General features: G+C 40.4%; 1 protein-coding gene across 1 annotated transcript in view; it reads left to right on the plus strand.

The window, feature by feature from the left end:
* WDR64 (WD repeat domain 64) overlaps nucleotides 1-12,606 on the plus strand; it is a 1,979,698-nt gene that overhangs the window by 272,036 nt on the left and 1,695,056 nt on the right. The window contains exon 4 of the mRNA XM_069607651.1: nucleotides 1,514-1,623. Coding sequence (XP_069463752.1) covers nucleotides 1,514-1,623 — 110 coding nt within the window. The remainder of the gene's footprint in view (nucleotides 1-1,513; nucleotides 1,624-12,606) is intronic.

Below are 12,606 nucleotides of genomic sequence, written 5' to 3' on the forward strand. Positions count from 1 at the left end.
TATCTTCATAGCCAGAGAAGATCACTTCCATAAGGGTCTAAGGCAGATAGGCAAATGATCGCTACATGGCTCCCTTACCACCTCAAATTCTCAGATCATATGCCAATGGCTTGCTTTGAGGCAAATATAATCAATGGTCAAGGTGCCCTGATGGTCACTAAAGGTCGCCTGGCCCGGGAAGATCCCGGGCTGCACGTCCATTTAAAGTGCATAGTCCCCATTCTAGAAGCCACAAGCAGTTTGTAATCCCCTAATGCAGATCTGAGCATCCTTAAAAGTGTGGATGGAATCTCCAATGAAGTATGTTCAGATTCGTCATAAAGGCCCTCAGACAGCCCATTATCCATCTTGACATTGAAGTCCTCCCTAGCAGAAAAATGGTGCTCGGATCTGACTGATGGACCATGTCCCTCAAAATATTCTTTAAATGCATCCCATCCATTTTTTCCAGATTTATGGGGGCTATTATAGAAGTTTAAGATCATCAAGCTATTGCCCTTACACGGGGTAAGCCTGATCAATTGAAGATAATTACATTAAGTGTTATTAACCTTTATTTTACATTCCATTGATGCCCTAATTGGAGTTACCATGCCCCAAAGCAACGGTCTCTATTATTCTTGCATGCTGGAATTGAAAAAGACACAAAGCCATCCAAGAAAAGATTCTCTACAGCTCAAGTTTCTTGTAAAAGGATCATATCAAACTGTTTTAAGAAACTCTATGTCCCGCTCCACGAATTTAGACTTGGCCTTTACAATGTTCCATGCAATAAAAAATGTCACTTCTGTCCATCCAATCAAATCCCTCTCATAGCCCCGTTCTGGGTACTAGGGTCAATTTTAGGCCCATGCAGATTTGTATTTACTCAGAAGACTAGCTTGTTTTGTCACGGAGATGGTGGATTCCCGCCCTTCTTTTGGTAATACAGGGACATATTACCCCTACTAAGAGAGCCGCAGAAGGAGGAAGATCGAAGACCTCTCTTTTTGTGGCCAGGGTATTTCCTAAGTTTTCCTTTAAAAAAATCATCAACCTTAGTATTTGGCAAATATCAGCCTTAATGCTACGAGGTGGATGTGCAGAGGGTCATACGGAATTAGAGTGAATGATATTAGAAACCTCCCAACAAGATTTAGAAAATGACAAAGCATGGTCTTAGACATGGAAGATTTGTACTATTAAGTAAGTTGGAAAATAAACAAATCAACAGCTTTGGAAACACATCAATATCTAAATGTTTAGAGGACAAATTAAAGCCAGGAATTAAAAAAAAGAAAATGCTGAACTCTTAGTTATGCCAAAGAATTATCACGACCAAAACACACATATAAATCACATTTTTTATTATAAATGAATAATGCAACTCAGTACTTTACTCCTTTTTCTTGTGATTTTGTTTTCCCCTTTTGTGTAATGACCTAACCTGTAGGTTTTTAAAGTATTGTTAATAAGATTTTAAATATTTTTAAGCATCAACTCTTTTAAAACAAGTAACTTGTTTTGTTGTCAGGTGGTGGTAAAAAGAGACGAGATAGGATTCAGAGCATTAGAAAGTTGAAACATATGGATGCACTGCTTACGGCTTCAGAGATAGGAACATTAGCACTGTATAATGGTCAGGTAAGTCGTACAGTTTGCTTCTTTTCTTGCATACAAGCAAATAGATATTGTAGCTATTAATTGACAATAAATATATGCCTTTTAAGTCCAACAGCTGTTTCTTCAATAGTCCACTTTTCATGAAGTCACTTATTATTTCCTGTGTCTGCTCACTTCCATCTCCACTCTCCAATTTGATCCTCCCTTTAGGAGAACAGAACCTGAAAGGTTGGTTAAACCTTTTAAATCTTTGACACTAATATGGGTAGCCGTTTTTTAAAACACCTGGGTGTGGTACGAACTCTACAATGCCCATTCTTTTTTCTAGACTTAGTTTTCTTTTTTCTGCTGTCATCTTTGTATTTCTTGAGAGAAGCTCTGCTTTTCCTGGCATTTGCACAATGTTCTGTGATTCTCTGATTGATTTTCGTTTTTGCTAACTTGCAAGTGTCTTTGCACACTCCCACAGACACACAACTCCTCAAATGCATAACACATACATGCATACACATAAACCTGATTCATGGAATTCTTTGCGTGTAAAACCGGGATTTGCATGCCATTGTGCAATCAAATCCATGTTTGACGCATGGGGATTTGCGGGCAGAATGACACTGAAATCCCAGTTTTACATGCAAATAATTCCATGAATCAGGGTATTTTTATTTTCTTCACTTACCTACTCATTGTTGCCTCATCTGTAGACTTGCGCCATAAACCGAAACACTGATTCAAAAGGGCTCCCCATACCTCTAAATGGCAGAGCCAAACTGGACTAAGCCGTTGTCAGTTAGGACCAATGTAGTTGCACTGTTTTGGGACAGACTGGAGAGGAGGCGGTCCAGACCTCAGACTCCCCAATGGTCTCTCAATTTAAAAGTCTATTCATTCTGCACAGAAAAGGACACCCCTCCCTGCACAGTGCCATAATCAACCTGATTCCAAAGCCACCCCCAAACATGTGATTTCATATAATTACAAAACAACTAATCAAGTTTTACCTAATAAAAAACACCCAATACCACAATATCGAATTTTGCCCCTAAACCTCCTTTTCTTTTTTTTTAATACTTTCCCCCACCCCCGAAACCACTATTCCCATGCACAACCCACTATATCTATTTTTCTAAAATTAGATTTTTTTTTGCCGTTTTTTTATTAGGTCAAATTTCATTAGTTATTTTCTTTTGGACCAAATTACTGCATACCCAAACATGCACATTTTCATATAATGGCACACTTCCTGCCTGCTCCAGGGCTGTGTCTTTTAACCAGGTGAAAGATATACATTTTGAATTTGAATCAAAATGAACATCTTTTCATCTACCATAAAAAGAAATGGGAGGCCCTGCCCTTCCACAGAACCACACTGGCTGTCGCTGCATCATTTCACCTGCTCTGTCTTCCAAAGAGAGGTTATTGGGCTTGCACCTTTCTAGCATCACTCCTACAATCTCCATATAACATTCTCTTCTACACAATTTCTTCATATAGGGCAACAAGTAAGCGTTTCAGCTAATTTGCCTACGCATAGTGTTTTGCTCTGTGACTCTGATTTGGAGGTGAACCTTCAGTGAGGTTTATTAGGTGGTGCTTAGCATGTGTTGAATTTAACTGGAATGGCCTATTCTACTCTCATATTGCTTTCTCAAACACACCATAGTATTGATGGTGAATTGTAAACATGCTCTAATTTTCCAATTTCGAGGATGTCATTACACACGTGCTGATGATCCCGAATGAGGGTGAAACGATTGGTTGTTGCATCCTTCAGAGATGTGGGCCTTGGGATGGTAAAGCCATGGATAAAATAGCATCTCCATTTAAGTCTAGAAAATGTCCTCATATGGGGAAACAAGTAAGCTTTTGTGGAGACTGTGTAATCAATAAAAATAAACCCTCAACAGTCCATGTCCTCACCACCTGTCTCTTCGAGGCCCACCCAACCAAGTTCATTTCAACAACCTCAATGTCATATTAACTGGCAACATCTGTGTGCCAGTCATGTTCGACAGGATCACTGGAGCCATGGCTACTATGATGCATGAAGTTCTTTGGAAGGCTGTTTATTATTCGTCCCAAACACTGATTCCTAAAGCTTTGGAAAGCTTAAACCATTGTTTTCCTTCAAGCGCACCCTGAGCTTGTTCCTCTCTCAATATAATAAGCAACTACTATACCCCTACCAAGCTCACCACCTCGCCTGTTCTCCTGCCTAACTATATTGGGCGCCCCTATCTTGAGCACTGTAGTGTCCGTCTCTGCGTCACAGTGTCACCATCTACAATACAGTGTATTGCCTTTCTATTGCCTCCCTTTTTCATTATTTGCTCTTTCTCATGTGTGGCACAACTTCTTTTTGTACCACGAGTTAAACAACATACATTCCTTTTGGCTGTGTAATACTGCCTTCCCTAACATTTCCTGAAGATTTCTGGAGATGTTTTGCCAGTTGTTGGAATTTTCCATGGCAGACTGTGAACTTGAACTGTGATCACTTGTGTCTGTCTTTACTGTTGTCACCATGAGTTCCTTACAGGATGCAGATCACTTCAGTTACCAAAGCCTTGTTTTCTTGTCAAATCCATTCCTCCACATGAAGTGCAAATAGACCTTAATAGCTTGTGTACCAACGACCCACAATTAACACCTCCTTGAATTAACAATTAAGAAAAGGCATCTGGTGTAAGTGAGGGTGGACTGCAGGTGCATTTAAGCAGTGCAAGACTCCCGTGCGTTGGCATCATGCTTTTGTAGGTTCCTGTTGAGATTAACATGACCCAAGGCAGCTTGAGAGCAGGTGGCAGGAGTAAATACCGAAATCAGGAGATAGCCAGGGTTGTTACTGTACAGGAACCAGTGGAATGGACATTTCCATAATTTGTACATCTATATGATGAAATTAATGTGTTTCTTGTTTTGCAGTGATGTTAATCTATGGACATTTTCAGATTTAGTATTAAGATTAATAGTGGTTTCAGGCTGGTTTGCTTACAGTACTGTACTTTTGAATTCAATTGATGGGATCCTGGCCTGCAAATCCCATAATGCATGTATTGAAGAAATACCAGCAAATACCGCTTAGTGCTTAAGTGGTCAGGTTTGAAGATACTAGCTGCAGCTGAGCCCCTGCCAAATATTTGTATACACAGACTAAACAGACAACAGTGAAATACTGTTTCCAGCGATCACATCCCTCAAAATAAACATTGTATAAAAGATCTTTGATTGATCGAAGAGGGGTGGAACTGAGGAAGGAACTACACATTTCAGTTAATGAAGCTGCTCTTCCACAATACGTGTGCTATGCAAGCCTTTGTGGCCCAAGAGGCATAGAACTGGAAACATAGCTGCATTTTTTTAAATTCCAATTTATGATAACTTGTTTGGGGCTCAGCCATGGCGCACAAAAAAGGCCCACAGGCCAAACATGAACCTTTTGCGCACGACTTTCCCCCCGCCCACTTAACCACTGGAGTTCTACAATGCACTGGGGACCACTTCTAGTCTTTTATCACCTGCACCTTCGAGAGCAAACAACAAGAGACAGATAATAAAACTGGTTGGGATTTATTAATGTTCTATTTATAACTAAATTTGGAATAGGGCCAAAATCAACAAACCATAAGATATATGATTTTTACTTCAAAAGTAGGTATTACATACATCAATGTTACAGTAAAGAAAGTAACTAGTGTGCATGGATGTGAATTCAAAGGGGCACACACAGCCACATATATTAATATGAAAATCATCGAACATATATCCTTACTGTGATTTCTTGCTGTAAGGAATCCCAAAAAGATGAATCCTTTGAAAACTGTGCATCCTTGTGATCTTGGGCAAACAGTACCTTTAGAGCACTTTTGTTTGAACCACAAAGAAGAATCGAAATCAATCAGACGCAGGAGGTGAAGGTATTCAGTTCAGCACAGGGCAGCATAGAGCTCTTGAGCAAACAGTATATTCTGAGATCTTGTATCCCATCAAACACGCCCATCAACCCAGAAAAGAAATATTGGTTAGGCAGATATCAATCTTCTCTAAGAAAATCTAATTATGATGCATATAACTCTTAGAGTGCATATCTGAAGGCATGTATACGCACAATACCATCTTGTTGTTTCATAGCAGTGTATAAGGATTTAAAATTTAATATAAAAAGTCATAAAACTTCCCAAGTATCCTGTACATACACAGGTAATGTTGTCACCCAGGGTATCAGAAACGTGTTAACATATATGTATGGAAAGTTGTTCACATACTACATACCCCCCTATTAAGGACACAATCAGCATTCCACTGTCTTGCAAATAAAGACGTAGAATAGAAGCATGGAGCAATAGGGCAATCAACCATCACATGGTTTTCTTCTGTATCGAACATTCCTATTCATGCCATCCAACAATTTGTTCAGTAATCTTAACATATGCTATTTTTGGTCACTCTTGTTTAGACATTAATTACAGTTTGCATTTAATAGCTGTTGTTAATCTCTATTCATATATTCCTCAATCCTAACAGCATTCCTGCCTTTATACTAGGGTTTAAGCATGAGCAGGCCATTATATTATTCTGGTCGTTATTCTCATGAGGTTTTGGGCTTTGACTTTATTGGCACTTTGTTATTTGTAAAATTATTTTGAGGTCTTACTGTTGATTCCAAAACATTCACATCTTCGAAAAACCTTTTTCCCAAAATAATCTATTAAATGTAATATCCTCCCTTCTATTTGATAGTGATTGTAGCTATTGTTCTGCACTAATGCGTGGATCGATACACCGCCTCGGTGCTGCATCTATTCTAGAAGGATGTATACGTTCTGTGATGTCATCTCCATGCATTAATCACCATTTTAAGTCTAGTTTTTCCAAATCCTTGAATGAAAAATCACAGATAGGTTGTAATATACCTATTGGAGGATTTTGATTAAGGTTGGTATTTTCATTGGAGAGGTGCATTTCACTTCAATGTGTGGTTGAGCTTGAAGAGATCTATGCAAGTATTTATTAGATCACAATCCTGCTTTTGCAGTGGTTTAATGTTTAAGCTTTTCCCTTCAGAGGTAATCATACTTCCATACTGATGTCTACATCTGCAGAATCTATCTCTTTGGAACTTGCAAGCTTTTCTTTGAATTATTTCTGGTTGCTATTTTGCCAGATTATTCTTAGACTGTTCCAAACCATCTTTAGAGTCTTTATCTGAAAATAGTTTATTTTATATTTCCAAAATGTTCCTCCACTCCCTTTTCCTATATGATCTTGTCGCTATGTAAGTATTTGGCCAAAGCCTGAATCATTGCAGCTGTTAATATGTACAGTCCGCTGTACTTTCAAATCATTTTCCAGACCTCTACTCTCAATATTTGTGTATCTCTTTATGGTCGTTCTCAAGTATTTATCTATATATATAAAATGCTTAGGTATTTTTCCATACTCAGCGGATGCAATTTATCAGTGTTAGGTTGTCCTCTGCTGTCCAAATGGCAACGTGGCCCTACCAAATCAACAACAGGTATCATTTTAACAAACAGAATGAGCACGGTTCTACACGATTACCTTCACCTTTCACTATTGCAAACATTAGGAATAATTTCAAGTTACTGCTTTCCACCCCTATTTCTTTTCACACAGGGCACAGCGTTTCCAGTGTAAATGAACAGTTAATTACGGCCTCAAGGTTACAGTCTCTAAAGAGAAAAATGCTGTAGGGTGAATGCCTTCTCACAAGCTAAAACTGAAAGTTGGTGCTGCAAGGATGCTACTATGCAATCTTATGCCATCACAGGGACTCTGCAATGGAACAAGATTGACAACTACACATCGACAAAGACGCATCATAAGGCCTGTGTTATCGATGGAATTTAGATACTGTTCTTATATGGCGCAGACCTCTCATTCCACTTCATACAAATATGCCTTTCAAATTCAAAAGAAGACAGTTACCTATAGGTTTAGCCTTTTCAATGACCATTAATAAGTCACAGGGACCTATGGGACCTTCCTGGAAGTGATCAGTGGTAATTCTGATATTTAAAAAGGGGGACAGAGTTGACCCTATGAACTACCAACCGATATCAACCTTTAAGATATGCTTGAACAGAGTATCTGATGCCGGGAACAGCTAGTTAAGATAATTTCATGTAGGTTATTGGTTAAGCTTTCTCCTTTGTTTGAAGGATCCATCACACCTGATTCATCATCTCACTATGCTTCAGAAAATAAATCCTCTGGCATCTGGTGGCATGCCTCCCCCTGTCTCGCTATCATCAACATCAATCTTAAACCAAGCTCACACTATCAGTGCCGACAACGAACAATCAGAAGATTTGTTATCATAATTGTGTGCGTCTATCATGCTGTCACCACTGATTTCCAATGTCCGGTCCAAGATCAATACAAGATGTGCACCTTTCCGCTGTCAATGAGAATTCACTCTGGTAAGTTTGGGAATATATTTGCCATTTTCCTTCTTACTTTAAAGTGAGTTATGGCCTCTGACTTTGGACATTCACAGTGTTATGATGACATTTTCATCTGCAGGGCATCCCTGATATCCTCCAAATCCATTTATCCTGGCAAATGAGTTTGACCATGCAAACACACATAACCAGTGGTGTCTGGTGAATTTTTTAATAGGAAGAGTGTAAACCTTTCCCCTGAATGTGTGTAATCGATCAAGCATAGTGAAGAAGCACAAAACAGCCAAGGGATGCTTAAGAGTGTGCTCCACTTGAGAATCTCTTTAAAACGGGTTTAAATGGTACATTTTACAGCACAATTTCTGTGGAAAATTGGGTAGACATAGTTTATCATTGGTTTTATAGGATACACACAAAACAAATCTAATAGATGCCAAGTCATCAATAGTGCACAAGATAATGTTTCAAAGCATTTTGTCCATGCTGGGTGGGGGCATGGGAAGGCAACAGTGTGAGCCTCCCTGTTGCTTCCCCACAATCAAGATGTGGCACTCGGGGAAGGGGTGGCTGGAAAACATGGGCGGTACACTGTGTGTTCTCATCGTGTTTCTAGCCACCTGATTGGCTGATCACCCTTCCCCGGGGGCCCACAAGATTTATGTGATATCCTGACAACAGCCTCATCACGAGTTGGGCCTTATACCACTTATTGCTGCACATGTCAGCTCTGGCAATCATATGCTAAGTAAAGCTATCTCACCAGCTATTTATCCTTAAATGAGCATACCAGGCATGTGATAATGTATTGGCAATGGAAGTTGCATTTCTTACTAACATAACACTTATTATTACGGTGCTTAGAAGCAGCAGGGATATATCATGGTGCACTAATAAACCTGATACTAGTAGTGCTATATTTCTTTACAGGACTTGTGAGGATGGTGGGTAGATATTCTCATGAATATTTATTTTTAACTGCACAATTGATTCTACAGAATATTGTGCCACAATTGGATAGCTCAGAGAGTTTAAATCATATGGCGTGTTTCTATTCCTGCTGCAAAATGTGCTGTAAAATATGTTGTTCGACATGGGGATGGGTGCAGCTCCCTTGCGTCACTCAGTGTGGGAATCTCTGGCCCGTAGCAAATATCAAAAGCTGCCACCCAATAATGTATGCAAAGTGAGTGAACATATCTTACAGTGAAATATACACATTTAGTTCATTTGACCTGCAGATCCCAGCCATCCTTATAATTTGTCTCAAATAGATGCATCTCAATGTAAGAGTCTTAATACATATCAGGAAAAAGTGGATCACTGTTTCACTTTCAGCCTCACATAAAGGGCATTCACCTTTGCCAGTGGCAGGCCATTTTCCTGTGAAGGATGCTAGGGGGAGAATCCCCAACCTAAATCTGACAAACAGTGACCTTTCAAATGGTGGCACAATAATATCTAGGTCATTTTCATATCCAGGTCCTTTTTATGATGTAGATATGCTGGGCCCAATTTTAATCTAAAGTCCCTCTCTACCAGGCGTTCTGTAGATCTATCTGTATTCATTGTATTTACCTTGTAGACAGCCTGGCCATCTAGTCCCTAGGGGTTATCCCAAATTCCACTCTCTCCCATGCAAAACAAAATGTTCTTTACATGTGAGACCCATCTTAAATTCTTACAGCCCCCCTCGGTCAAAAGAAGTTTCAATGCCTCCCAGCGTTTTTCAAGGCCCTCCGTACGCCATAATCTGATCCAGTACAAACCTGGCTTTAGAGAGACTAACTCGCCCACCGGAAGCAAGCCAAGCTCCAGATGAACAAGTGCAGATGGGGTCCTATGTGGGAATAATAACAACTGTTTCAGGAATTTATGTTCCAAAAAATGTCTAATACCTCAGTACTCTCACAACCCCATAATTCTGCATCGAAGCATAGATGGCCTGTTTTTGTTATATAAATGAAGTGTGGAGGCTGTAGCCCCACTGCCATGTTTATCAAAAAAGGACTTGCTGGCCCCACTATATTGCTTGCTTTTAAAATCTGGGCAGACCAAACCCCGTTCTCCTGAAATCTGACCCCTAGATAAACTTGTTCCACAATCGTTTCGTTAACTTTGATTTGCAGGTGGCAGTACTTCGTAAAATGTGGCTTGAAGACCATCACCTTTGTCTTCTGTGTGTTCAATTTTAGCCTTAAATCATTACATTTACTCTGGAAGACATCTTTTTTAATGCTGGCCTCAAATAAACCCAACAGTCGTTGTGTTCGACCCATGGCGACCCCCAAATGACGTCCCTGGTCCAAAGAAAATGTAATGTGGGCTTGCACCTCTAAAATTAACAGGACTAACATGTGTCCCATAGGCAGATGCATGAGTCATGCCAGCAGCAGGCATTGTAATTTACAACATAGACAGAATTACAGCAAACATTTGTGGTAAAAAGGGGGGAAATCCTGCGTTAGTGTTGTGTACAGTATGCCTTATACTACAATGCAATAAACTGTAAAACCAAAAAAAAGTCTTTCTTTATATGGGTTTGTTGGCTGACCTCTGAGGGCATAACACTGTCCGTCAAATGGAGTGCAAAATGAAAAAATAGATAAATGTCACCTTATCGCTGTGTACTGCACACTCAAATAATAATAGAACTTTTGTAACACAAACCGGAACGCAGGAACAGGATGTTAGACTCAAGTGATACATTATTAGTGAGCCCTAGATAAAGTGGGCAGTTACACAAGCTATTATTCTTAATGTGCACCTTTTTTTTGCATGCAGCACAATAAGGTTGCTGTAAAGTAGCGTTCCGCTGGACAGGGCTCGGGGGCACATCATGACACAGCTATCAAGCTAGATGTGGAAGATGCCTCTCAAACTCTCCTTGCATTCATGGTAGACAGAAGGACAAGTTGCAAATCCACACCTTCTCAAGAGACCAGGAGACAAGAGGCCAGAGGGGACCAGACCTCAAAAACTGGGTGCTTAGTAGCAGACTAACACATGATTCTGTGCAGTGTAAGCCTTGCATTCCTAGCGTATATCACTGAACAACACACTCACACAAATTGATTCATCAGACACAACATGGTGCCTGGCAGGGCCTGGGTGGGGAGAGTTGTGAACATAAAAGACCCCAGCAGTCATTGTAGACTACAGTTCTGTTGGTGGTCCAGGGATTGGCTCATCCCGAGTTATCAATTTAGATACATATTACACATTTTGTTTTTAAAAGCAGAAACAGTATTGTTTGTCAGTGGTCTGAGCATGCTGATATATGGAGGGAATATCCCCACCTACTCAGATAGTGCATGTGACCCCGAAGAACCGCTCAGCTGCAAATCCATGAGGCTGATTGCTGCCCCAAGCAAATATAAACTCAAAGTCCATGTTATATGATACCATTAGATTAGTGTTATATATAACTGAGCCATGGGTCCCTCAAGGTGTTCAAACCTATCATAGTGGCAGAGCTCCTGAATGCGCTGTGGGTTCTCTGGATGTCATTTGGAAAAACTGGGAGAAAGGTGGATGACCAGGATGGCTTTACGTTGCACTTGTTCCTACCTAAGCGGGATGGGCATCAACCTTGTAATACTGGCGATAAGCGGAGGTGCAAGCCCTTTTGGTGTGTCCTGGAGCAGTGAGGCAGTCTGTTGCATCGGTGAGCCCTGGTGTCACAGGAGCAATATTGTGTTGTCACAGGCCCAACATGGCACGGTAAGGAAAGAATGCCTTGGGGAGAGGTGGCAGTGGCAGGATAAGTGCCTTCCCAGAGCAGCCCCGGCAGGGAGCTGTGCATTGTACTAAGAGAGTATAGGAGCAGCAGCGTCATTGTGCCTGCTCATGCAACATCACAGTGGCCATTTTGAGGTCAGGCATGTTTGAGAGATGCATGGTGTGGCTAATGGAGGAGACCATTGGAGCGTCAGACACTTGTGTCTGCAGATTAGAGAAACTGTGAAAAATAATGGGGGTTTCTACAGCTTGGAAGGAGAAGGAGTAGATATCCAAGCCACCAAACAAATATCCTTTGGAGACAGGAGGAGAACTATATCAAGAGCACTAAAATGTGTAGTCTACAAAAATAAATAGAGAGACAAATAAAAATATAACGGAGAAGTCTTAAATAAGTGGCACTGAAAATGAGAACTGCTGAAAAAACAGAAAAGCATGCAGAAAATCTACCAGTGCAAGTTCGCCATAACACAAGGCGAATCAACAATTAAATTGGAGAATCGGAAGGAAGATTTACAGGACTCTGTATTGGACAACCATGCACCATCATTTAGTATGGAGTGAAAGAGAGCACTTCTCATGCAGTCGCTCGGGTTTGAAGGGAGGATGATTGTCAAATGTTTGCCAGAACAACCTGCTAGAAGAGGAGTCGGACATGAAGGCATGGGCAGTATAGTACTTAATGCGTATGAGACAATAATAAGGAAACTTCAAGTATATCATGAAAAAAGAGAGACCTATCTTTTGGCATTAGAGAGCAGGCAGATGGCGAGTTTGTGGTGGACTTTGTAACATGGTTGCGGGAGCTAGCCAACCGTTGTAACTTTGGTGAAACATACAA

The sequence above is a fragment of the Ambystoma mexicanum genome, chromosome 4q, assembly GCF_040938575.1.
Source record: "Ambystoma mexicanum isolate Mex_15411 chromosome 4q, UKY_AmexF1_1, whole genome shotgun sequence".
NCBI lineage: Eukaryota > Metazoa > Chordata > Amphibia > Caudata > Ambystomatidae > Ambystoma > Ambystoma mexicanum.